The 27418-nt window shown below is 43.0% G+C and overlaps 1 protein-coding gene across 5 annotated transcripts in view; it reads right to left on the bottom strand.

The window, feature by feature from the left end:
* The window catches only part of BAHCC1 (BAH domain and coiled-coil containing 1), a 130171-nt gene that overhangs the window by 17633 nt on the left and 85120 nt on the right, over nucleotides 1–27418 (bottom strand). For all 5 annotated transcript variants that reach the window (XM_083354142.1, XM_083354141.1, XM_083354143.1 and 2 more), the window contains 9 exons: nucleotides 26937–27042; nucleotides 26343–26551; nucleotides 24658–24816; nucleotides 24308–24519; nucleotides 22506–22821; nucleotides 20211–20894; nucleotides 15598–15797; nucleotides 13966–14102; nucleotides 13530–13655 (listed from right to left, as the gene is read on the bottom strand). In XM_083354142.1, the coding sequence (XP_083210268.1) occupies nucleotides 13530–13655; nucleotides 13966–14102; nucleotides 15598–15797; nucleotides 20211–20894; nucleotides 22506–22821; nucleotides 24308–24519; nucleotides 24658–24816; nucleotides 26343–26551; nucleotides 26937–27042 (2149 nt within the window). The remainder of the gene's footprint in view (nucleotides 1–13529; nucleotides 13656–13965; nucleotides 14103–15597; nucleotides 15798–20210; nucleotides 20895–22505; nucleotides 22822–24307; nucleotides 24520–24657; nucleotides 24817–26342; nucleotides 26552–26936; nucleotides 27043–27418) is intronic.

Consider the following 27418-nt stretch of genomic DNA (forward strand, 5'->3'; position numbering starts at 1 on the left):
ACATAAACACTTCCTATATGCTATAAATCATGACTTTATTTTGTAACTAATCCATTCTCTCTTTCTACTCTGATGAACTTTACACATGGCTCGAATAGCCCTTCCTTCAGAAATAAATGTATGTATGTATGTATGTATGTATGTATGTATGTATGTATGAATGAATGTATGATGTATGTACAATCATGGCCGAAATTGTTGGCACCCCAGAAATCTTTCCAGAAAATCAAGTATTTCTCACAGAAAAGTATTGCAGGAACACATGTTTTGCTATACACAGGTTTATTCCCTTTGTGTGTATTGGAACACAACAAAAAAAGGGAAGAAAAAAAGCAAATTGGACATGTCAAACAAAACTCCAAAAATGGGCCGGACAAAATTATTGGCACCCTTAACTTAATATTTGGTTGCACACCCTTTGGAAAAAATAACTGAAATCAGTCGCTTCCTATAACCATCAATAAGCTTCTTACACCTCTCACCCGGAATTTTGGACCACTCTTCCTTTGCAAACTGCTCCAGGTCTCTCTTATTGAAAGGGCGCCTTTTCCCAACAGCAATTTTAAGATCTCTCCACAGGTGTTCAATGGGATTCAGAACTGGACTCATTGCTGGCCACTTCAGAACTCTCCAGCGCTTTCTTGCCATCCATTTCTGGGTGATTTTTGACGTATGTTTGGGGTCATTGTCCTGCTGGAAGACCCAAGATCTCGGACGCAAACCCAGCTTTCTGACACTGGGCTCTACAGTGCGACCCAAAATCCTTTGGTAATCCTCAGATTTCATGATGCCTTGCACACATTCAAGGCACCCAGTGCCAGAGGCAGCAAAACAACCCCAAAACATCATTGAACCTCCACCATATTTCACTGTAGGTACTGTGTTCTTTTCTTTTTAGGCCTCATTTCGTTTTCGGTAAACAGTAGAATGATGTGCTTTACCAAAAAGCTCTATCTTGGTCTCATCTGTCCACAAGACGTTTTCCCAGAAGGATTTTGGCTTACTCAAGTACATTTTGGCAAACTGTAATCTTGCTTTTTTATGTCTGTGTCAGCAGTGGGGTCCTCCTGGGTCTCCTGCCATAGCGTTTCATTTCATTTAAATGTCGATGGATAGTTTGCGCTGACACTGATGCTCCCTGACCCTCCAGGACAGCTTGCATTCCTTTGGAACTTGTTTGGGGCTGCTTATCCACCATCCGGACTATCGTACGTTGCAACCTTTCATCAATTTTTCTCTTCTGTCCACGACCAGGGAGATTCGCTACAGTGCCATGGGTTGCAAAGGCAAATCTAGATCTCTGGAGATGGACTTGTAACCTTGAGATTGTTGATATTTGTCCACAATTTTGGTTCTCAAGTCCTCAGACACTTCTCTTCTCCTCTTTCTGTTGTCCATGCTTAGTGTGGCACACACAATGCAAAGACTAAGTGAACTTCTCTCCTTTTTATCTGCTTTCAGGTGTGATTTTTATATTGCCCACACCTGTTACTTGCCCCAGGTGAGTTTAAAGGAGCATCACATGCTTGAAACAATCTTGTTTATCCACAATTTTGAAAGGGTGCCAATAATTTTGTCTAGCCCATTTTTGGAGTTTTGTTTGACATTATGTCCAATTTGCTTTTTTTCCTCCCTTTTTTGTGTTCCAAAACCCACAAAGGGAATAAACCTGTGTATAGCAAAACATGTGTTCCTGCAATACTTTTCTGTGAGAAATACTTGATTTTCTGGAAAAATTTCTGGGGTGCCAACAATTTCAGCCATGACTGTATGTATCTGTTTGACTTGCCCTTTTTTTCCATTTTCAGTTAGGGCTTGGAAAATGTTGCCATGTTTGACTCCTCCATTCTTCATTTAATGGCTTAGCTCACAGTGAAGAGTGTTGTAAGTTCTGAATGAAGAAAGAGTATTCAAACATGACAGCCCTTTCCAGGTCTAATTGTAAAAATGGAGACGGTAGCAATTAAACATGTGCATTAATTTATTTCTGAAGTTGGGTACTTGAAGCAAATTAGAAACCTGAGTAGTTTCTAAAAGTTCAGCAAACAAAGATGTTTTATTTTAGAAGAAAATGAAACAATTTATATGAAGGAAGGAAGTTATGGCTATTGTTAGTGTGAAAACATACTACTCCATCTTATTTAAGATTTGGATATTGTATCTGCTTTACTATTCTTCATTTTAAAGTGTAATACCATTTGTAATAATCAGGGCTTTTTTTCTCATAGAATGCTCAGAACGGAGTTCTGGCACCTTTTTTGGATGGAACCTTGTAGGGTAGGCAAGGCGGGTTGTATGACACGTGTGAGTTCCGGCACCTTTTTCTTTTACAAAAAAAGCACTGGTAATAATTGTTTACATCTCCCTTGCATTGTTACTCTATATGGCTGTGATTTTTTGTTGTGAAAATACAAGGTATAAAAAGCTCAAGAAATATATTCCTGCTCTACTATTGATACATCTGAGTGTATACTAAACACTAAGCTTTTGGTGAGCGCTAGACACTCACAAGATTTGGAATCAAAGTATACTGTTACAGAAAAATGAAAAATAGTTCCATAAATATTACCAAGTACTGTATGAATTATAACTTGGCCTAATATTTCCTCCTCTTGGTAACTGAGATGTAGTTGGGCCTAAGGGCTCCTGGATATCCTACGTAGACTTGTATCTCCTAGACTTTCTCTTTATACCAGAACACTACATAGGACAACATTTTGGAGGAAGATTACTACGGATGGGCACCCTACAATTAGTTCCGCAGTGATGATGACATTCTTTAGGTCAGGGATGGGAAACTATGGCCCTATTATGATTTGTGGACTTCAATTCCCAGAATTCCTGAGCCAGCCATGCTGGCTCAGGAATTCAGGAAGTTGAAGTCCACAAGTCATAGAGGGGGCATAATTCCCCACCTCTGCTGTAGGTAAACTGTCAGAGGCAATATGCTACCTAAAAATCACTTTTTAGGTAGTAATATTTCTGGCCCACTTGCCCATCTAGGCATCCTGCTTGCCTCCCACTTACTTTCTGGATACATTCTCCAGCTGCTTCTCACCTTACATCTTATACATACATCAACAGCCCATATATTTTTGGTCAGGAGGACACATTTGGTTTTAACAAGTTTACATAACCACCCCAAATTATGTTAACATGTATTCACCTTTCACAATGCACTGTAAGATGAAATTTGTAAGTTGCCTGATAAGAGCCAGCCCAAGAGAAGTTATTGCCTGAGGCAAAAGTTAACAAAATAAGCCAGACGGACTGGATGGGTATATACTGGACTGGTATTTCCTATCACACCTGAAATTCTAGGTCAATTGAAAAGTTCAAGACAGGTGTTAGGGCATATTCTGTTCCATGCCTCAACAAGGGGAGGCTCCAGAGAGCTTAGAGGAAGTGACTGGGGCCCCGCCAATATTTGCAGCCTGTTATAGTTGCTTAACTCTGCTAACAGTAAGACAAACTCTGGCTTTAAGGCAAACTTAAGGCAAACTATTCCTTTAAGGTTGCCATACCAGTATACGAAGGGAACAAGTTGGCAGGTGTAACTTTTTATGGCCTGGCGCCTTTCCCTTGAAGCCGCTGTCTTAAGGCTTGGTATTCATAAAGGTTCTTACTTCTTCTGACTTTCAAACACAGAACTCAACCCCTCTTCCTCCCATCTCTCAGGAGCAAGAGGGCACAGCAGGAATGCTCTGCCAAAACATCTGGCTTCTATTGAATTTTACTGCTTCCTCAGGAAGCAGCTTGGATGAAGATGGATTTGTGATAGCTGTGAAAAAAAGGAGAACAAATTTCTCCCCACACATATAAGAATAGCCAGAGTTACTAAACACGTATGCACAGAAACACATTTACTCCTTGCTTGATCAAGGCCCACAAGGCAGCTTGCCCATTTGTTTTGCAGAAAATTGGACACAAAATTTGGAGGGCACTAAAAAACAACAACATAAAAAGCAGAGAGCACTGTATCTCGTGCTGTATCCCAACCCTTTCTGAAGTACAAATAGGTTTCCAGGATTTCCTGTGGCACGTGGAGACTCAAAACTGGACCACTGCTCTGTAATGGTAGATCCTTACCCGAATGACTGGTAAATTAAACTATCTTTTGAGAAGGAATCTAAAGCATATCCTCTTTATAGAGGCATATGCAGGCTCACACGGAGAAGATGTTTCTAGGGGGACAGCCACATAGTGGTGAATTCTCTTGCTTAGAGAATCTAAACAGATCACAGAACATTGAACAAACCCTCCTTTACATATTTCTCTGTGGGGGAGGAGGAGAATATGGCATAATTATTGTGTATCCCTCCCACATGTCCCGTGGCTGCTCTAGGAGAGGGAAGAGACATTCCTAGACTTCTCATGCCTTCCAACAACTTTCTGGCCGCTGCTTTTGCTGCAACTCATTACTTCACTAGCTTCAGAGGGGGCCTTGGGACAATCACCTCTTTTAGCTGGGTTCACTGCATTTTACTTGCAAAGAGATTGCCACAAGAAGTGCAGGGCAGCGCTTGCTCAGATCAAGAAGTGCAGGGCAGCGCTTGCTCAGACCACTCAAGTCACAACAGCAGAAGTATTGCTATATTTGGGGAAAGATGAATTTCCACTGAGGTGGTTGGAGAAGGGTGGGTTTTAGTGCTTAGAGCAGGGGTGTCAAACTCACAACGTCAACAACGTCAAGTGACGTGTCACAACTTTTTTTCTATCGCCGGCAATGGAGTGGGTGCGGTTTCGGCATGATGCATCTGGCTCACAGTTTGACACCTCTGGCTTAGAAGAACCAAGACTGTAGAAGCAGCACTGGAATGTGTGCGTTGCTTTACAGGGAGTGCAGAATTATTAGGCAAATGAGTATTTTGACCACATCATCCTCTTTATGCATGTTGTCTTACTCCAAGCTGTATAGGCTCGAAAGCCTACTACCAATTAAGCATATTAGGTGATGTGCATCTCTGTAATGAGAAGGGGTGTGGTCTAATGACATCAACACCCTGTATCAGGTGTGCATAATTATTAGGCAACTTCCTTTCCTTTGGCAAAATGGGTCAAAAGAAGGACTTGACAGGCTCAGAAAAGTCAAAAATAGTGAGATATCTTGCAGAGGGATGCAGCACTCTTAAAATTGCAAAGCTTCTGAAGCGTGATCATCGAACAATCAAGCGTTTCATTCAAAATAGTCAACAGGGTCGCAAGAAGCGTGTGGAGAAACCAAGGCGCAAAATAACTGCCCATGAACTGAGAAAAGTCAAGCGTGCAGCTGCCAAGATGCCACTTGCCACCAGTTTGGCCATATTTCAGAGCTGCAACATCACTGGAGTGCCCAAAAGCACAAGGTGTGCAATACTCAGAGACATGGCCAAGGTAAGAAAGGCTGAAAGACGACCACCACTGAACAAGACACACAAGCTGAAACGTCAAGACTGGGCCAAGAAATATCTCAAGACTGATTTTTCTAAGGTTTTATGGACTGATGAAATGAGAGTGAGTCTTGATGGGCCAGATGGATGGGCCCGTGGCTGGATTGGTAAAGGGCAGAGAGCTCCAGTCCGACTCAGACGCCAGCAAGGTGGAGGTGGAGTACTGGTTTGGGCTGGTATCATCAAAGATGAGCTTGTGGGGCCTTTTCGGGTTGAGGATGGAGTCAAGCTCAACTCCCAGTCCTACTGCCAGTTTCTGGAAGACACCTTCTTCAAGCAGTGGTACAGGAAGAAGTCTGCATCCTTCAAGAAAAACATGATTTTCATGCAGGACAATGCTCCATCACACACGTCCAAGTACTCCACAGCGTGGCTGGCAAGAAAGGGTATAAAAGAAGGAAATCTAATGACATGGCCTCCTTGTTCACCTGATCTGAACCCCATTGAGAACCTGTGGTCCATCATCAAATGTGAGATTTACAAGGAGGGAAAACAGTACACCTCTCTGAACAGTGTCTGGGAGGCTGTGGTTGCTGCTGCACGCAATGTTGATGGTGAACAGATCAAAACACTGACAGAATCCATGGATGGCAGGCTTTTGAGTGTCCTTGCAAAGAAAGGTGGCTATATTGGTCACTGATTTGTTTTTGTTATGTTTTTGAATGTCAGAAATGTATATTTGTGAATGTTGAGATGTTATATTGGTTTCACTGGTAAAAATAAATAATTGAAATGGGTATATATTTGTTTTTTGTTAAGTTGCCTAATAATTATGCACAGTAATAGTCACCTGCACACACAGATATCCCCCTAAAATAGCTATAACTAAAAACAAACTAAAAACTACTTCCAAAAATATTCAGCTTTGATATTAATGAGTTTTTTGGGTTCATTGAGAACATGGTTGTTGTTCAATAATAAAATTAATCCTCAAAAATACAACTTGCCTAATAATTCTGCACTCCCTGTAGATATGCAGTCTGGTATTGTGGATTTTAAATTTCCCCTAGTTTCATAGCACTTGATGAATAAGTACATGATGCTGATTGTGCTATTTCTCTTTTCTGAATATTATACATTTTTTTTCTACAGGAAATGTGATGGGAGAAAAATTGTAGAGAATTCTGGAAAAATAAGGAGCAGAGTAGGTTGTTGAAGAGAAGAAGGACAGGATAGGCAGTTACAGAAAAGAGAATTATTACTGTGAGAAACAGTAAGTTATCTCATCTTGACCATTCAAAGCCATGTCTTTTTTCTTAGCTTTATACTGAACTTATTTTGCAGATTACATGTGACATGAGTAGGAAGTCAGAGAACCCGATAATTTTTCAGTATATATATTCCACACATACTGTATATAGACAGTAGCTTGAATCTGGTTTGGTTCACTGTACATTAATGAAATGAAAAAATTGTGCACTACAGAATCCAGTGACCTATATAAATCATGCAAATTAACCATGTTTGTGTGATCTTATGTTGTATAATTTATTCAGGGATATTTTTTATTTTACGTAGGTTTTCTGGTTTTGCTGGTCACGGGGAAGAGTGCAGAGCTATATAGCACACATAAATCCAGTTTCTATCATCACTGCAAATCTTGTTTCTGGGATCACATGGTTTCAAGTTTATTTTTGCAACTTCAAGTACCAGAAAGTTGTTTGTGTACGTCAGGGGTGTCAAACTCACAACGTCACGTGACGTGTCGTGACGTATTGCGACTTTTCCCCCATTGCCGGCAATGGGGTGGGTGTGGTTTCGCTATGATCCATCCGGCCCGCAGGCCAGCAGTTTGATACCCCTGGTGTACGTGAAAGCTCAAGATATGAAAAATAAGATTTTACCCTTCTGTGCTTTTACTGAATCACAGCATACTCCAAGTTGTGTTCTTATTGGCAGCTGCCACATAGGCTCCTCATACCAACACTCTCATTACTAGTACCTGCCTATGATTCCAGTTCCAAACTCTTCCTTTTTCTTCAGGGTCATTGTGTAGCCAGATCAGACTGGCTTGGTGGGATAAGAAGGGAGTCAAATTAATCCCATCTGGAACATTGAAAGGAAAACGAAGGGGTATGTGGCTTGATACTGAGAAAAAGAAAGGGAAAAAAAACCCTAGGCAACCACAGCTGATTGTACTAAGTTGCAATCAGTCCAGATAAGAAAGGGAAAGTAAAGAGAGGTAGCTACTCCCGATGACAATAATTACAAGGAATTAATTTGGGACTTTATGTGGGCTGAGTCACCTTCCAACGTCTACTAAATGATTGACTTCACATTACTTTTGGCATCGCTCTCATAGGTGTCTTCCTGGCAGAGTAAATAGGAAGTGAATTAGCATTCTCAAGGCTTTGTCCCGGCTGCCATGGCTGGCTGGTGGCCCATTCTGATCTCCAATCCTCCTCGACCCTAATTGCTCCACTCTAGCACCCAGGTCCCTAAGAAGTAGCCTCTTGTTTGCTTCAGCATGGGAATGCAGCCCAGGACCTGGAGCTGCACAAGCCCCATCTTCCCGAGGGATTCTCTCTTGGGCCTTGACCCTGTACCTTCCACCTTTTGGCCCAGTCTTGACCCCAGAGCTGGTGCCAAATTCTAATTTGGCAGGCATCACAGGAAAGGAAGGAGGGAATTCCCTGGTTAAGCAAAGGCAGGGAGCGGAGCACCCCAAGGGCCATGAATGGGAAAGAAAAATGGGCTGTCTTAGGAGCAGCAAGCTATCCATAATGCCAAGCCCTCAGCCTTTGCACTTCAGCCTACTCTAAAGTAGGGAATTGCCATGGCTCAAGGCCACAGCTCTGTTCTGGGGAGTGACTGGAGGGAGGCAAGCTTGGCAGATATCACCGCCTAGCGTGGGAAGTTCAAGAAACAGGAATGTTCTCGATAGGAAGGAGGCCAAGGGACCAGGCTTGCAGCTGCTCTGGAAACATGTGTTGCTTCAGTGAGGCCAAAAGCCTCCACCCGACACAGGGTAGGGATGCCATGATGGCTAGGAGCCCTGCCTTGGCACTTGATCAAGGAATCCTATGCCATAGCTGTTTGCTCGGGCAGGTTTACAAGGGCAGACATACAAATGTGCAGACGTAAAAGAGCAGAACAGGAAGCGGAGAGGATTACCACTCAGGTGAAGATTTCAGTCTCAAAGCAGTATACCTATGCCAATTGTTTTTATGGGAGCTATATGATTAAGGGACTTTTCTGTGATCTCTGACAAAGGGTCAGCTTGACAAGTGCTCACATGTGAGCATTCAGAGAAATGGCTGCATGAAGGCATACTTGCTTCATGGCCTTTTGGAAGGGCATTTTTTGTGCTGAGCCCATTTTGGAAGATCAAAAAAAGCACCAAATGCTTTAAAGCTCAGAGACTTTTGAAAAGAACAGAGGAGATGATACTTCAGACAGACATAATCTCATTTGCAATTAATGCGTGCAAAATAATCCAGAAGTCAAATTTTCTGGAAATTTTAAAAACAGGCTAAAAAATTTGACTGGAGACCACAGCAGTGTGCCACATAATCTTACGCCCATCAAATGATTTGGACTACACTTCCCAGACAGGAGTTCAGACTTAAGGCTCATCTACATATCCCATTTTCCCAGATGCAAAAATTCCTTGCTAACTGTTGGTGGAGGATACTTTTGTATAGATTTAGATTTAAGGGTTTTTTTAATCCTACCTTTATTATTTTTTATAAATAAAGCAGAGAGCATACCTTTTTCTTCCTCCTATTTTGTCGACAATAGCCACCTTATAAAGTGAGTTGGGCTGCAGCACGGTTACTGGTGGGACAATATTGGAAGAAGGATAGTTTGCCTACTATAGAAGAATGGGTGCTTAAAGTTTCGAATCTTGCAGAAATGTCTAAGATTTCTGCTTACTTGAAAGATCATTCACAGGAAAGATATATTTCAGTTTGGAGGAGATGGATAGATTATATTCAGAACAAATATGGGACTAAAAAGTTCCATTTAGCTTATGAGTAGATTTTAGTGGGATATTGTTATTGGTACTTTGTTTGTAGTTATGTTAAAGGGGAGTTAAAGCACATTATGAATTTGGTCAATTGTATATTATGCATAATTTTTATTTAGAATATGATTATTATAACTATAATCCTGTATTTAGCTCTGGGAAGTGGGGGAGGAAGTGGGCGGGTTTGGGGTGGGGGGGATTTGGGGATATATTGTAAAATTTTGTTTTTGTAAAACTCTTTAATAAAAAAAAAGTGAGTTGGGCTGAGAGACAGTGACTGCCTCAAAGTCACCTAGCTGGCTTCATGCCTAAGGTGGGACTGAAATCTAAGTCTCCTTTTTTTTTAATGAGTGTGCACCTTCTTCTCAACCCTTCCCCAGCCCACCCTAAAGGCACTTTTTGCTCAGTCTTTCTGTGCTCTCCTTCCAAACTTATTTTTTCCACTTCTGTGCAAGTCAGGCCAAGCGGTCAGCCTGCTGTGAACTGTCAAGCAACCATCTCTCCATGTCTCTTGCCAGCTCACAGATGGCAGGCAAAGCAGGAAGAGAAGGAGGGAACACAGGTGTTTTGGGGGCGCCAATTCTTCTGGCATGAGAAAAAAATCACTTATCCTCACACAGGAGAGAAGAGGACAAAGTGTGTTGACTACTATCAGTTTCTATAAGAAAAGATTGGACAGCCACTTGTCCAGAATAGTATAAAGTCTCCTCCATGGGCAGGGGGTTGGCCTAGACCAGGAGTAGGCAACCTCGGCTCTTTTATGACTCGTGGACTCCAATTCCCAGGATTGCTCAGGAATTCTGGGAGTTGACGTCCAAGAGTCATAAAAGAGCCGAGGTTGCCTACCCCTGGCCTAGACGACCCCCAAGGTCCCTCCCAACTCTGTTATTCTGTATTCACTTCTCTGAACTTTGAGGGATCAGGAAATCACAGCAAAGAAACTGTTCTCCCTCACAACTTTTCACTTACTCCCATTGCCCTGCCCCCTGGTGCCAAAAAGACATGCTCCCACCGTGGAAAGTCTGCTTTGCCACAGCGATATCCCCTGCAGAATCACTTCCTCTTGCACCTGCTCTGCCCTGCCCTGCCCTGCTGCACCGCTTATAGACGCCAGAGTTCCATAAGGGTGGGGAGTCGTGTTTTAACCAAATGTTCGACAGCCTTTTGGAAGTTTGTTAGACAGACATCGCTTTGATGTCCCAGTGCTCTACCATGCAGTTGGTTAAAATGACCCTTTTGTAGCCTCAACGTTGCAGCTCAACAAGCTCTCCAGAAGGTTACTGGCTGTACCCCATGGAGGATGCCCTGTTCTCTAATTCAGCAGCTCCTCTCTCCTACTTCAGTATTACAGTGCTGAACGGGAGGGGAAGGGCACATTTTAAACATGTGTGCAGTGACACCTTTGAAGGGAAAGGAGAAAGCGGAGCTGTTATCCCGAGTACTGGGAATAGCTGCTTTGTCACCTGCCCGGGGTTGATAGGATGAGAAGTTCCACTTTTTCTCCTTCTTACCCTCACTCGGACTCTCACCCAGGACATTTTATGGAAGACAGAAACCGGGATAGGCCTCTCTTCTCCAGCACTGCTTTTCTCACCATGAGCAAAAGGAGAAGTACGGATAGATATGATGAAAGTGTGGGAAAGTTGCAGGAGAGAATGGGTTACTTGGTGTCAATCCCACCCATGGGATCAGAGAACAGACATCAGGAGACTCATCGGTCTTCTACAACCAGTAACTGGCATTAGAGGACTTTGAGGTAGTCCTCGTTTAGCAACTGCAATGGGGGCCGGCAACTCGGTTGTCAAGTGAAACATCATAATATTACCATTTTATTCTGCTTTCTTTCATTTTACAGATCTATGAAGGGGATAAGTGTGAGGAAGGTCGTAAAGTTACTTCTTCATCACCATCCTAACTGCAAATGGTCACTAAACGAGGCAATTGTTAAACGAGTACTAGCTATATTCCACATCTCACACCTTGAATGTCTCTTGTGGACACAACCCCTATTCCCCTTCACTGCTGAAGCAGAATTGGGTCCAAATGTGGTCAGCACTTCTTACAACCAGCATATTTTTGTGTTGGCTCTCATCCTAGATAACGGCACTTTAGTGCCGCTATACTAAACAGCGCTTGGAATGCTGTTCTGGAATCACAGAATCTCCTCTTTCAGCTTTTAAAGATTTGCTGGCAAATCCATCCTGGTGGGATGATATTTGGACTCGTACAGAAGTGGGGTTAAAATGCAAGGGAAGTGAAGCTTAGGGGAGCCAAAGCTGGGATCGTCTTCCCAATAAGCTAAAGAATGGATTTCCTTCTTATATTTAATTTTGCATGAATCCGCACAGCTTTTCAAGGTTTGGAGCGAGAATAGGGATTCTCCTACTTCCCCCCCCAGGATAATTCTACATAAAGGACTGGGGTGGAGAGGAATGGGAGAAGGCAAGCAAGTTCTCTAGTGAGTCCTGGAAGGTTTCCATGAGCCATATGGTGGAGCCATGTTGCAACCCAAAGCCAACACTAACTGCTTTTTTTCCCCCTGTAACCTTCACTACATTTGCTAATGTTTTGTGACATAAAACCTAGAGATTAATTTTTTTCTTCTGTCTTAATTGAAGGAACCATTTAGTACAGATTTAACTATTATTACCAAATCATCAGGATTGATGCAGCGCACACACGCGTGCTCCAATCATGTTTGGACTAGCTTGGAGGATTTATGCAAATGGGCCTGCCGGGAGAGGCAATTTGTAGCAGAGAAGGACAATTATACAGGGCCCGTGAGTGCGGGAATGACTGTGCCGGGCGGCTAATGGATAATCATAAAGCGCCAGCAGCAATGAACACCACTGCAGCGTGACCAATGACTTTATACAGCACAGATAAAGAGGCTTTTATGCAACACTGCCTTCCTTTTGAAAGAGGGGCAATTCTTCCCCCAGAGCAGTGCAGGAGGCAAGACAGACAGGAGGCAGGGGAGCACAGAGGAACAGGCATCTCTTTGGCCCTCTTATTCTTCCGGATCTGATGACCACTATGATGGGTAAGGCCTTCCCCATGTTTAGTGCTAAAGTGCAGTCACCTCTAGGGTGAAGGCAACAGTAATAGCCCAAAACAACAAGCAATGCTTTGATCACCACATATTCACCAAACATCACCACCACCACCACCACTTTTTCTCATGCCTCTACCCAGTGTGGTCTGTAATTATTATGCTACAAACGGAGATCTGGGAGGAAGAGTCCGCTTTTTACAGTGTACAAATACAAGAAAGCAGTATAAAGAAACACACTATACAGCCTGTTGGATGTAAAAAAAAATATAGGCTGAGAAAGAGTAAAAGAAAGAGAGAGAGAGAGAGAGAGAGAGAGAGAGAGAGAGAGAGAGAGAGAGAGAGGAAAGAAAGAAAGAAAGAAAGAAAGAAAGAAAGAAAGAAAGAAAGAAAGAAAGAAAGAAAGAAAGAAAGAAAGAAAGGGAAGGAAGGAAGGAAGGAAGGAAGGAAGGAAGGAAGGAAGGAAGGAAGGAAGGAAGGAAGGAAGGAAGGAAGGAAGGAAGGAAGGAAAGGCTTCATTATGTGAAATTTCCCTTCCCCAAAATCTAATTACAGATCCCCAGTGACATACATACACAAATGTAAACAGGCTCACACTTTGTCTCATTCATACTGTCTAGCCTGATAAATATATACAGAGCAAACACCTGTAAAGTGGATGGAGAGGAAATTTCTAAAAGGAAAATGAAGGATAGAGACAGGTGGCTAAAACCTTTCCTATCACAACCCCTTTATCATCGATGCCCCTCATTCCAGCTAATAATTCCAGATTTGGGGGCGGGGGAGAGAATCCCACGGTATTAGGAGGGAGGGGAGGAGGGAATGAGGAGAACAGCATTTGCTGCAGGAAAAGTTCTACCTTTCTCCCATCCTGCTAATGGCCTGATAGACCCATCTGCAGATCTATCCTTGCAGAAATGCACACAGAAGCACTTCCATTCATTTAACAACCACACAGACGGACCCTTCTTACAGCATCCACTGGGTCCCTCAAGCTTTCAAGCATACAGGCAACGTTGCACACATTTATAGTGCTTTCCCCAACCCCAAGCGCCATAAATCATACTAGATCACTCACTTGATCTTCCGGCTGTCACTCTTGCCCATCGAAACCTGTCGCAATGAACTGAGTGTGCTGGAGTGCTTGCGTTTCCTAGGCCGCCCAGGTCCCCGTCGAGCTGGACTCCGGGAACTCTCCTCTCGCCTACAGGTAATAACCATATTAAACACAGAACAAAAAGTCAGGAATAGCCCTGCTCCCGTACGTTGGGGGTTTCTTTGGATGTGGGCGCCAGTCTAATTTAGAGGACAGGGAAGGTCTTTGACCAAGGGGATCATTTGGCCTTCAGATGCTACAGTAAACAGACCAACCTGTAGATTCAAAGTCATTTCACCCCCTCACCCACTGACATCATTCCTGGCACCATTTTGCATTACCCCTATTCCTTCTGGCAAGTAACTCAGGTGCTTATCCTAGAAACCTATTGTGAAAACTAAAGAAAACAGACACTCACTCATGGTCATGCCGCCTCTGCAGTTTGGCCAATTCCCGCTGTTTCTCTTTGTAGCATCGCTGCAGTTCTGCTAGGCGCATGCGCATCTCTACTTCCTGTGTGTCCAAATTCTCAATTGCTGCTTTCAGAGGGCAAACCTTTGGGGAGAGAGAAAAGGCCATCTTAGCCACAGAGGAAAGCAAGAGGTGACAGGACGCATAACATGTTTTATTCATGCTTTCGCTCCTGGTAGTTATATGCCCTGAGACTTATTTGCACTCTTGAACTGAGGAAGCAAATTTAGAAGGCCAATTGGTTCTACTTATGTACTTGTAGGATGACCTTTAAGGGACTATTTTTGTGATCTTCACTCATGTTCCAAGTGAAAGCCATTTTGGCCACCCAACATCTTCAACTACTAAGAAATGTAATTAAGACAAATTAATGTGTGGGGATTTCTGGAATTCAAAACAGAATTGTAACAAGAATACTTTCTGTTGAAATTTCTTCTTTCTCTTCCCCCCCCCAGTTGATTATCTTTGATAACGATCTATCTCCTTGCTGCACATACCAAAAACACAGAGATCTTTAGAGATTTCCCATTCTCTTAATGGACATTCTTATCATTTAGGAACTCAAGCAGAAGCAGTCCACAAAATACTGCTGAACTGTATTCAGTTCTCAGATTGCAAGTGGTCCTCAACTTATAACCTGGTTGCTTTATGACGGACCATCAAAAGCTACTTATGTCTTCTTTTCATAGTTACAATGGGAACAAACTATCTCTCCCCCCTCCCCCCGCAGTTACACAATCACATTTTGGGCGCTTTGCAATTTACTTAACTTTCCGGCAGTTTGCACCATTTTTTTACCAGTTTCTCCTGTTTACAGTACTTCTGATTTTTGGCAAAAAAAAAACAAAAAACCTCCCATCAGGGGAAACGGATTTGGTTAATAACTGCAGTGTTCACTTAACAACAGCGGTGTTTGCATAACGACCACCGCAAAAACTGTCAAAAAAGTCAGGTTCATTCATATGATGCCTCAAATTACAACCGCAACAATTTATGGCCATAATTCACAGCTCAATTATTGTCATAAGTCAAGGACTATCTGTACCCAATCAGAAGCCTAACATTCTAACCATTCTCTACCTAGCCAAACTTCCCTATCAATATGATTATTAAAACTGGAGAGGCTGATACAGCAAAAGCTATCCTGCAAAGTTGATTAAGGTGAGCCTTAATAATGGTCCAATGATCAAACAAATAAATAAAAACAGGAATTAAAAAAAATGCACTCCAAGGTTTCAAAATCTTCTACACACAGTTTTGCTTATAGAATACAGCAGTCTTGCCTAATCCTGCTGTCTCATCCAGAGGTTTCCGGAGCAAGCCACATTTTTGTTAGAATGATTAAACATGCATTGCAATGTCACACAAGCTCCACCTCTCGCATGTGACTATGATTCATGTACAAAAGGGGAGGGATTTGCACCGTGACATCATAATGAAAGTTTCACTGTTTGCTCACCTTGCTACCCCTCCCAAGAACGAGTCCCAAGAGACAAACTATGGCTACAAAATCGGAACGCTAGCAGGTAATCTTTCAGTCCATCCGCTTTGTCGTTCATTTTGAACACAAGAGACTTACAGGCTTTGTTTTAGGGGTCCAGATGTATTTCCGTCGGGAGACCTGCATGCGAGGGCGCAGATTCACACACGGTGCGGCATCTGCCAGACTGAGGAGGTCAGGTGGGCTGCTCTCGAAGCCAGCAGCTTCCACAAGAGCCCAGGCAGCAGTGAGGGTAGCTAGACTTTGCAAATTGAAGGCTGCCAAGTCTTCATCCAGCACTGTGGAAAACAGAAAGATTCAGTCGGAGTCGATCAATTCTCATTCATAGAATAGGTTATTAATACGTTATGAGCTTACATTTCCCACCTAGGGCTCTCAATCTTGTCACATCAAAGAAGCCATCATATTCAGAGCTTCCAGACTAAATTTGCCTTCTTGGCCTGCTTCTACACTCCTCTCCTCTATCATATAGCATCAGTTTGTTACGGTCCTTTTGCTGCTTAGCAGATTCTCAGATATGAAGGAAAAAGGGCTTCTTTTCCCTTCCTATCCAAAGATGGGGCTCCTGCACGAGTCCGTAAGCTCGGAAGACTAAACCTCTGGTCCCGGTGACCGACCCAGATTGGATCCTGCAACATTATCCTGGGACATGTATAAGGTAAAAGGTAAAGGTTCCCCCGCACATGCGTGCTAGTCGTTTCCGACTCTAGGGGCCGGTGCTCATCTCCGTTTCAAAGCCGAAGAGCCAGCACTTGTCCGAGGACGTCTCCATGGTCATGTGGCCGGCATGACTAGACACCAAAGGCGCACGGAACGCTGCTACCTTCCCACCATAGTGGTCCCTATTTTTCTACTTGCATTTTTACGTGCTTTCGAACTGCTAGGTTGGCAGAAGCTGGGACGAGTAACAGGCGCTCACTCTGCTACGCGGCACTCGGGATTCGACCCGCCAAACTGCCGACCTTCTGATTGACAAGCTCAGTGTCCTAACCCACTGAGCCACCGCGTCCCTTGGGACATGTATATTTGCCTTCATTTGTAGGAAGGAAAAAGGCAGAAACCAAAGAGGGAAAACTGAGAAGGGCGCAAACAAAAAGGCCCCGTAGTAAAGAAGACACTCAAAATATTTCAACTGTATAATAAATACTTCATCTTGTAACATCTCTGAATTGGTGACTGGATGAAGGTATGTGTCTTGGGCTTCTGTGTATATTTGGCGGCATCTCACAACCTAGCCCATCTCTTGAAAAGACCCTATCTTTCCTGAGAAGAAACACCAAGCTGCTTCCCCCCCGCCCCCCCACCCCCAGATAGGAAGACTTGCAAGCTATGGTCATTTTAGAAAAAGCAGAAAGCTCCTCACAAACCATAGCTTAAAACCACCAGGTCCCTATTTGTATTTATTTGCAGAATACAACTGATGTCCTTTCTCACAGAGGGAAAGTTGTTACCGTAGGACGGGGGTAGGCAACCTTGGCTCTTTTATGAATCATGGACTTCAAGTCCCAGAATTCCTGAGCCAGCCATGCTGAGGGGAAAGGGAGAGGTTTGCATGCTTGCCATGCTGGCTCAGGAATTCTGGGAGTTGAAGTCCATGAGTCATAAAAGAGCCAAGGTTGCCTACCCCTGTCGTAGGATGTCACTTGCCCAAGCAGGAGGCCTGAGAAGCCCATTTGGGGCAGCAAGCAAAATCTAGCATTGCCAGAATTTAAGGAAAAGGGGGCCTAATGGAAATAGCCTCAAAAGTGGAAGACGTGTTCAGGAAGGAGGGAAACGGTTGCTCCAATAGGGAGAGCTGAAAGGGCCAGCCTGTGCATGAAGATATATAAGTGGAAAAAGGGTAACCATGGACATGTTGTTGTTGTTGTTGTTGTTTTAAAAAAAACCCTGCAATATGCATGTGTGGGTGTATCTCTTTAAAGACTCATGCAGTCATACACCTCTCCCGCATGGGCTGTTGCTCTTTGTATACAAGTGCATCTGCTTGTGAATGTGCCTGCACACATGTATGAGAAGGCGCATAGGGGAGTCCTTGTATGCGGTTTCCGTTCCACTGTGGGCAAGAACGGTTTTGGTGTGTGAGCAATAACCGTTGGTGTACAGATGAAAAGCACAGACGTCGCTTAGCCACAGGGGATGATAACCATCTGCATATGTGGGTTGGTGTAAACCTCGCCACTGGGGAGGCAGGAAGTAGGAGGCTTCTAACAGCAGTGGAAAGGTGTAGGGACAAAAAAGGAGGACTTTCACTACTCAAATGATATTGGATGGCTGTGATTATTATTAGCATTAGCAAAACCCATTATTATTCATAAGCAGGGAATGTGAGATACTTCTCGAGAGTTAAGACATTCTGAAAACAGGAGACATCAAAATAAATCTGGTAACAGACCAGTCAAATATGCCGTTCTCCAGCTTTCCAAGCATGCAAGGCCTCATAGTAATAGGCCAGTCTAGGATGCTTATAATAAGCAAACCCCATCCCAAATTAATTCACAATTCAAAATCCAACAAGGGAAATCCCCCTGACCCTACTGCTTTCTACATGCAATATACAGTAATGAAGTCCAAGGCTCTTGCTTTCTAAGCTTTCAAAAGTAAGAGGCATGTTGATCATCAGCAAGACCCAAGTGCAACAATTCTAATACCTGCCCCGATTTCATTTGGTTGTTGGGCAATCCTCCAAATTCAGCCTCTAAGTGGGAATTTACTAGATTCCCTGGTGCTAGTCTTAAGTAGCCTGATGGGCAATTCTCTCCTTGTGGGGGAATATTTTGAGAGGTGCACGCTTCCTCTATTGATTTCTGATACTTTCAAAGTTGTATGCATTTCAAGGAGTCTATACTGCCTTAACGTGGTATATCTAAAACAATGATCTACATGGATTTATGTGCCATTTTTGTTTACATGGACTAATTCACAGCATTCAGTTATTCATAATGCCAGAGATTATGCAAGTGATGGCTTGTAAACCCAGCTGTGCTCAAAAGTCAGAGTGGGATAATAGAGTATCAGGGTGCAGGATTCTAAGGAAGAATACAGTTCCTCTGAAAAAAAGAAGTAGGGGGCATTGAAGAGGAATAGCTCATGTGTGAATAGTTCATTTTATCTCCTAACCAATCTGGGACCTGATCATGATTAGGACAGATGTAACACAATCTTTGGTCTATTTTTCTAAAAAAGAGAAAGAAGAGATTCCTTCCTAACCAGTCGTGTACCTGAGAGCGATCTGCGATGAACAGATGTCTAATGAAGGGATCTAGAAACTATAGTTGTAGCAGAAGAGATACTTCATCAATGATAGATTGAGCTAGGTGACCTTTTGAGGACTTCCAGTAAGAACTCATGGTCATCCCTGAAGGAACAGGACGGCATGGGAGCAGAGACTGGTGGCCAGATAGCAGAACTCTGGTTGACAAAGTCTCCCTGGAGGAAGGAGAGGTAGTGAGATTGTCCACATGTATTCCAGACACCTGCTCCTTGTGAGTAGACTACAGGAGCCAAGTTTTTATGGTCAGCTTGTGAATCAAGCAGCTGGGAGTTGAGGGATTTCAACCAAGCTCACAGCTATAAGGTAGCCTATATGGACATAAAATTTTCCAGGCCTGATATCTTTTGGAAATATTTCTTAATTTTTTTTCAATTATTAGGAATCTTTGAATTGAAAAAAATATGCAAAATTTTATCACAGGGTGAGTTTCCTTCAAACCTTAATATAAATGTAAGGATTTTTTAAAAAATATTTTTGAATAAAGAGCAGAAAGATGATTAGAATGTTGATTTTGGAAACTTAGCGATGGACTAAGGGTCCCAATTTGAAATAAGATTTTGAAATTATTTATAAGAAATATTCCTGTGAGAAAATGCTGCTATTCTGAATTATTAAAAAAACATGATAAGGTTGAATACTACAGGAATCAGAAGGAACTATTTACTGCAGCTATATTACAATTAAAGGAGAATAGTTTTCTCTCTTCTCTTTCTTTTCTATTTTTTATTCTTTTTACTTTTATGTTTCATTTGTATTGTTTGCTTTTCAATTGTAATATTTAATAAAATTATTATTTTACAAAAAGGACTAGAGTCCTTTGGGATCCCCTCCTACTTTACAACTCTGAATGAGACTATCTGAGTGACACCTGATGAGAAGGGAGAACTATATACATCATGCATGTGAATCTGACATTTGATTAGCAGCTGTTCCATGAAACACTGAAAAGCTAATGGAAGGAAATAGGGGAATAGACCCTAGCATGTGTGCAAAACCATTTTTACATATCCCAAGAGGACAAGCATGGACATCTTTTTTCCAAGATCTGGGAAAAGTTTCTAGAATTTCTAGTTCTGGTCCCTGGACAATCCTCACATCATGAGCAAATGTTCAACATCCAGTTCGTTCGTACCGTATTCCTTTATCAATTCCCTGCTGGCTAATCAGGAGGCAGGATTAGGGTATGGGAAAAAGGAGCTTCTCATTCCTTTGCTGACATTTGATATTTGGCTCTGCCTTTGCCTTAGATGGGAAGTGCAATTTTGTTGTTAAGTTGCCCTCGTGAGCTCCGAAGAAGCCAGCAGTCTTCAGATACCCATAAAAAGAGGTGCCAAGAAAGAAGCAAATGCTGATTTTTCCACCTCCCTGCTCCGAGGTGGAGGGAAGGAATCGAAGACAGGATGACCCGTTGTTTCCTTACCTGAATCACAGTGCCGCTGACAGAGTTCCAGTTCAGCCAGCTCACTGAGCAGGGCAATGCCAGGCATCCCTGAGCTGCACGGAGAGGGCAAGGGAAGGGAAGCTGCAGAAGACGGGGATTCCAGGTCTGGGAGTTCACCCAAGTTGATGCTGGCAGCAATAAGGGCATCCAGGCCACATGGTGCTGTCTGTACATCAGTATGTGTGGATGGATCATCGGGTAAGACAGCATTACTCTCCGCTTCCTGACAGTCAACTTCCAATGCTGCAACAGGACTCTCTTCCGTAGTCATCACTTCAGGAGAAGGTCCTGGCGTGGCAGCATCTGAACTAGGCTCGTCCTGATGTTCTTTTTGGGTAGAATCCAAGTCATCTGAGCTATCCCTGACCAGCAGGGAGCAACTTGGGGTATCCTTAACCGTTTCAGTCGAGCTTGGTCTCTGGGGATGGACAAGTAGATGTGGAGGGTGAGCATGGGTGGGTTCCACTTCAGAGTCCCCAGTCCCACTGGGTGGGCTAGCTTCTGCCTCGCAGCGTGGCTCCTGCTCTGGTGGAAAGGTGCGTGACTGTTCAGGCTCAGCTGCTGTAGAAACAGTTTGCATAGTGTCAGGATCAGCTGGGTCCCGGGGAAACGGTGATGCATAGCCCAGACCAGCCACAGGGTAGGTATAACCAGGAGGAAGATCTACAAAGAGAAGAAGAGTCCCGGTGTAAAGCATAGCAGGGGACCAGCTAATCCATGGCAAATATTAATAGTCTCAAATATAGAGCCCACAAGGAGCAGTACCACTTGACACAATATTCCTTTTTCTCTACAGACTGTATGATTACTTCCAAAAATTCTATTTGTACTAAATTGCTCAAATTCACGTGATATATTTTGCAGAATTGTCTCAAAAAAAAAGAAAGGAAGGAAGGAAAGAAAGAAAGAAAGAAAGAAAGAAAGAAAGAAAGAAAGAAAGAAAGAAAGAAAGAGGAAGGAACGAAGGAACGAAGGAAGAAAGAAAGAAAGAAAGAAAGAAAGAAAGAAAGAAAGAAAGAAAGAAAGAAAGAAAGAAAAATGAAATGCTGAGATTGAGGGAAATTCAAGTTGAGAAAGGAAAATCCAAAAACAGGGACAAAAAGATGCTGAGGTCCTGATTATAAACAATGGAAATACTACATAAGTCCCTCTGGTTTCTGAGCCTACAATACATACAGTATAGGCAGCCTATGTGTCCATATTCCATCTCTTACAGTAATCCCCCCTACTGCTGCTCATGATCAGCTATAGGAGGGGGGGAGTTTAAACACACTGCTGCTTCCTTAACATTCAACAACAGCAGGGAGCTACGTGGAAGAGCGGTCTTCCATGTGTAAAAGTCCTTGTTCCTTTCCTAGTAATTGTTAGTAGGTGAAGTGTACTTTGGTTCCAACCACCTTTGAAAGGTTCCATCTCCAAGTTCGAAGACTTTTAACACAGCTGTCCAACCTCGAAAACCTTCCTGTTTTCACTACATTTGTCAAGCATTTCTCTATAACCACAAGAGTTTGTATTTGCCCTATTTTAACAACCTGAAACAAGACAGTGCTATAAAAAATTATTGATCAACATCCCTTATACTTTCCAGAATCCTTACTAGCAAGTCATCCTTTCTTCAGTGTGCTCTTAATTGAATTTAAACTGTTGGATTACAGAACTATACCAAATGTTTGCTAGACCCTTATTATTATCACTATATACAGAGCAAAGTGAAATCACACAGCTGCCAGTTCTTTAGCTGGTGTTGGTCTTCATATGCATCAACTTCTTCCCAAGAACCTAGGATGTCATAATGTATTGGCATAGCATATATGCAGATCCAAGCAGTGTGTCCTTGTACTTGTTGTGAACTGCACAGTCATCTAGAGGTTTAGTTTGGATTTAGTATTTGTGTCCACCTGTCAATCCTTCTCAAGGACCCAGAACAGGTAGACGGTGTCATTTAATAATATTAAAGGTATTGCCTCAGGATGTAAGCTGTTTCAAGGAGAGCTGCCTTTTGCAATTGACTGCTGATGATTTTGTCAATGCCAATGGTCTTCAAATCGTGCTCCAGAAGTGTATTATTAAGATTATGATTAACTTATTAGCCACCCAAATCCGATGGACTCTGAGTAACGTACCAAAAGTAGAAACACCCACCTCCCCCGTCATAAAAACAGCTAAAGCATTCAACAGATAGACCAGATTAAAATAACCCAACAGACAGCAAAACCAACAAAAGAGGGGGCATTTCTCATTCCAGTTCTCAGCCTGCCATGACTGAATCTCTACCTGGTTCCAGTGATTTAGGATAGTCCTGGGCTGGCCGCCCTTCAGGCTGCTTATCCTCAGTTTCAGGACCCGTAGAATTCTGGGAGGGCCCTGGACTTACAGCAGGGGAGCGTGGCACCACAGCAGGGCAGACAGGTAAAGTGCAGGGACCCGGGCATTTGGGTGGATGGCAGCATGAGGAGCGCTTGACTGAGCAGGCAGCTGCTGGGGACAGGCCCTTCGGGGGAGCGTTTAAGGCAACTGCTTTGTGAGATGGTTTGAGTGGCTTTTCAGGACCCGGCAACTCTAGCTCTGGTGGAGGCTCTTCAGGCTTCCGCTATTAAGTAGGTGATGGAAGAGAAAGAGATGGATAGTCAATAAGTGTATCAATCAAGTACATCAATAAATAATGACATGGCAGCAATAAGCTCAATAGTCGTACTATTAGTGTGCATGTCTTAAGACTTCCGTGTGGTTCCAACAACCTATAACTTCAGGATTTATTCATGGAGCATGTCACTGTGTATTCTTTCACTTTCTGTTTCTCGATATACCTTACATAGTACCGCGGTTGGTATCATAGCCAATGTGCAATCCTATCCTTAGGCTGACTCGGTGGTCTTTTGGAGATTGTATCCCTCCAGAGCAGTAACAGGAAGAACAGTTTCAATGAGCTCAGCGGGGAATCGGATACATTTGAGAGGTTGGCTAGCTTATGTTTTCTACTCTTCTGTCTTGACTGTGCATGCAGGAAGCGGGACTGGGCTTATATGGTAAGTGAGTAGAATTCTGCCTTAAAAGCATTCAGGTTCTGCAACAAAAAATCATGCAAATTCAATTAAGTAGGGAACTTTCTCCTCTACAATGTTTCAATGGCTGCTACTCAAACACCTACACGGAGAGAAGAAGCCCTTTTCTCTGAACCTGGCAATTTTAATTAACCAGCTCTCTAACTAACATCCCCCAAATTTTTCAAGAATATCTTTTTGGAAATTGAATGAACCAAACATAAAATTGGATCCAAAGGGTCAACACAACAGGGCACACATTATTTTGTACTTGTTCAAAGCCTCAGCACAAGGCCTTAAAAGAAAGACTTTGGAGTCCACATATGCTGTTGGATTTCATCATTATCACAATCACACAACTACAAGCATGAGGAAGGTTAGTATGGATCTCTAGCCAATATCACTTCCCTTGAGATGTACTCAGGAGATTGCTTTCATTCGGGATCTCGCCAAGTACTATTGTTTGAAGATTAGATGGGGTTTTTTTTCCCATCACACCCAATTGGATGGAATGTAATTTCTCCATTTTATTCATCTTCTCTTGCACATAGGTGTTTTGTAAATGGCTAAATTACTTTAAACAATCACCTTCCTGCAATAAATCTAGGTGGGTCTGCGTCATCCTGTGATCTGGACCACATGGAACAATCTATATTAAAGGAGCTTTATGATGTCTGGATGATTTTACAAAGAACAAGATTTGTTCCCTGTTTGCCTATTTATTATTAATAGCTCCGGGCAGCAAGCAACAAAATCAGCAATACAAATATCAATAAAATTCAAAACATATTACAGCTAGGGCAGCACAACTGTATCAACCTCCACAATGCCTAAAAATGGGCTCTCAACTTCTTAGCTGACAACGTCCTGGGAAAAAGCCAGGCTTTGGATACCTTAAGGAAGATTGTCAGTAATTCCTACACCCTGATTATCCAGATGCTCATAAAGGTGGGTCTCTTTGCTAGTTTTCAAACTTTCCAGTAAGAGTTAGCAAGAAGTGTGACATCAATAATACCATCTTTTTCACATGCCTACCTGGCTGTGAGTGTGCCGCTGCACTTCTAAGGCCTGTGCTGCACGCTGTTGCTGCTGCTGCTGTTGCTGCTGCTGCAAGGCATAGAGTTCTTGCTGACGCAGGAACTGAGACCGGGAGTAGACAGGGAGTTGTCCTGTGTGCTGCAAGTGAGAACCAGGCCCCCGGCTAGGATACATGGATGGCCAGATAGTTGCCTGATCCATCACCTCAGCTGCAAAGAAGCAAGAGAGATAATCAGAGGAGTAAACAAAGCCTGCAGGCACACCCATTGCCTCTTCTTACAGGAGAAGGACCTTTACCTTTAACCCAGGGAATATGCCACAGCTAATTCTCTCTGGCTGTCACTTACCCAGGGTGTGGGGGGCTCCATGGGCTGGAGGCTCCGAGGGCAGAATAACGAGCTGAGCAGGTGGCTCCTGTGACAGAGGGAAGACGGGTTGCATGGCACTGGGCATAGAAGGTGGGAAACCAGGTGGTAGGTTTTGATGCAAAGCAGGGTGCCCAATTCCTGGAATAAGTTAGGAAAGAAAACATTTTTGTTGACATGAGATAAAGTCCAACTTTATTTCACCTATGTGTATAGCAACTCCATATTCTCCAGGGAAAGGCGTTTTACAAGGACACATTTTAGCTTGTTCACATTTCTCATATAACTTTTCATCCATCATAGGTTGAGTGTAGATTCATCACATGGAACAACATAGATAACATATTGTTAATAGATTTTAGCATCAGTTTCAATATGTATTTTAACTTTTTATATTCTGTTTTATTTTGACAAGCATGTTAATTGCTTTGAGTACTCACCAAAATAGGAAACACGGTATTGAGCAATAAAGGGGGGGGGCTCTACGTTAAAATTGAGTATAGTGTTGCTATTTCCACCTGTCTCTCCCATGCAGTTAGCCTCTCTCTCTCTCTCTCTCTCTCTCTCTCCCTCCCCCTCTCTCCCCCTCTCCCCCTCTCCCCCCCCCCTCTCTCTCTCTCTCTCTCTCTCCCCCTCCCCCTCTCCCCCCTCCTCTCTCTCTCTCTCTCTCTCTCCATATATAGCAATAGTTTCTCCTATTTTTCTCCACAATTATCTACCCTGTGAAGAAATGAAGGCTATAAGACACCCAAAAAACTTCCAAAGCTAAGAGTGAACTAGAATCAGAGTCATCCCACTCCTAGTTTAACAGCTTAACCATTTTACCAACCTGAGTTAAATCACTGGACAGAAATGAATACAAGAATCCAGAGGCTCATTCTGAAGTTTCTCTGCACGTTATACAATTCTATATAGGAAATCATTTATGTCTATTCAGGTTCTTTCTGAACACTGAAGGATTGGATATAGTATGATCCAAACATTACTGCAGATTAATTACCATGTAGGTTTCTTGTAATACTGGAATAGTACAATTATTCGGTTGGAATAGCAAAGTTGCCCTTGACCCCATTAGCCCTTGACCCCAATCGTACCTATGTTTATAAGTTAAGGTCAGTTTAGATCTCTTATTAAAGCAGCGCATGGGGAAAAGGCAGACTCGAAGCTTCTTCTTTATGGTTCATTAAATTTTCGATGTGTGATTGGTCAAAATCAGGGGCATGGATTTTCTCATCACAGGAGACATGGAAACTTAGTGTAAGATCTAAGATAGGTATAACAATAAAAGCAAAATACCTCTCACCCGCATAAAATTGGAAAATATTCAAAAATTCCAGCCCTTCCCATGTGTAACACTTGCTCTCTGCATTCTGCCCACTACAAAATGTCACCTCTGTTCTTGGCCACCTACAGATTGTTCATCTCTGCAAAAAGGAGTGATAGGAGATTGGAAAATGTAAGGGATGGCATACAAGAAGACAGGTTTTTGAAGCAAAAAGAGGTACTAAGACTCTTTTTGGACTGAATTCTGTGGGAGGCTGGATTAAAAGTGGTAGATCAGGAGTGAAGGACTTCCCTGATAAGTCAGAAATAAAAGAACAAGTCCACGAAGCCATGAAATCCAGATAAAATTTCAGTTTTAGATACAGACTGTTTGCTTGACTCACCATAGGAGTGTCCACCCATCCAAAGTGAAGGGCTGCGTGTCCGAGGCAACCAATGTGCATGAGCAGGATGGGTATGGGCTGCTGGATCTCCTCCCAGTTGGCTGGTCTGCAATGAGGAACTGCCTGCAATCATCAGATGAGGGGTGAGGTCTCCAGGACAACTACTTGATGGGTGGATTCGGGCAAATTCCACAAGATCTTTGTTATCCCTGACAAGTTAGAAGTACAGATAAAAGAAATGCAGGTCAGCTGGGATAAAGAGTTCCCTTGGCCTGGCCAAGGAATTACAGTATAATCATCCAGTAATGTATAATTATTTTATAATCTTAACCTTGGGAGATGGCTTGGATTGCAGAATAACAATGACAACAATAACAACAAAGTAGCTCTCAGAAGGAAAGATACACCATTTGACAATTTTAATGCTAATTGAAAGATGTCAGTGATAGCATTTTTTTTCTGGAATGCAAGTAAGCTTTACTAAGTGCCCTTCACTAGCCTTCCCAGTCTAATTACAGATTATTACTAACCACCACCAAGACAGTGTTTAATCCCCCTTCCCTTCTCTGGTAGTTGGGCTAAGAAGGCCCTTACTGAAGCAGGAGATCTCTCCCCACAAGCCCCAAACGCTCCTCACACAGCCGGTTCCGTTCTTCCTCGGCATCTAGATCGATGACATGCATAGGCCTCGCAGTACCAGCTGTGAAAAACAGAACAGGAGAGTAGAGATGTTGATGGATATGTGCAAGAAACCGTTACCAAGACAAAGGGGTTAAAACATGTTTTGAGCTCTAAGAAATTGTGTGTGTGTGTGTGTGTGTGTGTATGTGTGTGTGTGTATGTGTATGTGTGTGTGCGCACACACACACACACACACACACACACACACGGGACGCGGTGGCTCAGTGGGTTAGGATGCTGAGCTTGTCGAGCTTGGCGGGTCGAATCCCAAGTGCCACGTAGCAGAGTGAGCACCTGTTACTCATCCCAGCTTCTGCCAACCTAGCAGTTCGAAAGCATGTAAAAATGCAAGTAGAAAAATAGGGACCACTACGGTGGGAAGGTAACAGCGTTCC

Source organism: Vipera ursinii (genome assembly GCF_947247035.1).
Source record: "Vipera ursinii genome assembly, chromosome: 2".
In the NCBI taxonomy this organism is placed as follows: Eukaryota; Metazoa; Chordata; class Lepidosauria; order Squamata; family Viperidae; genus Vipera; species Vipera ursinii.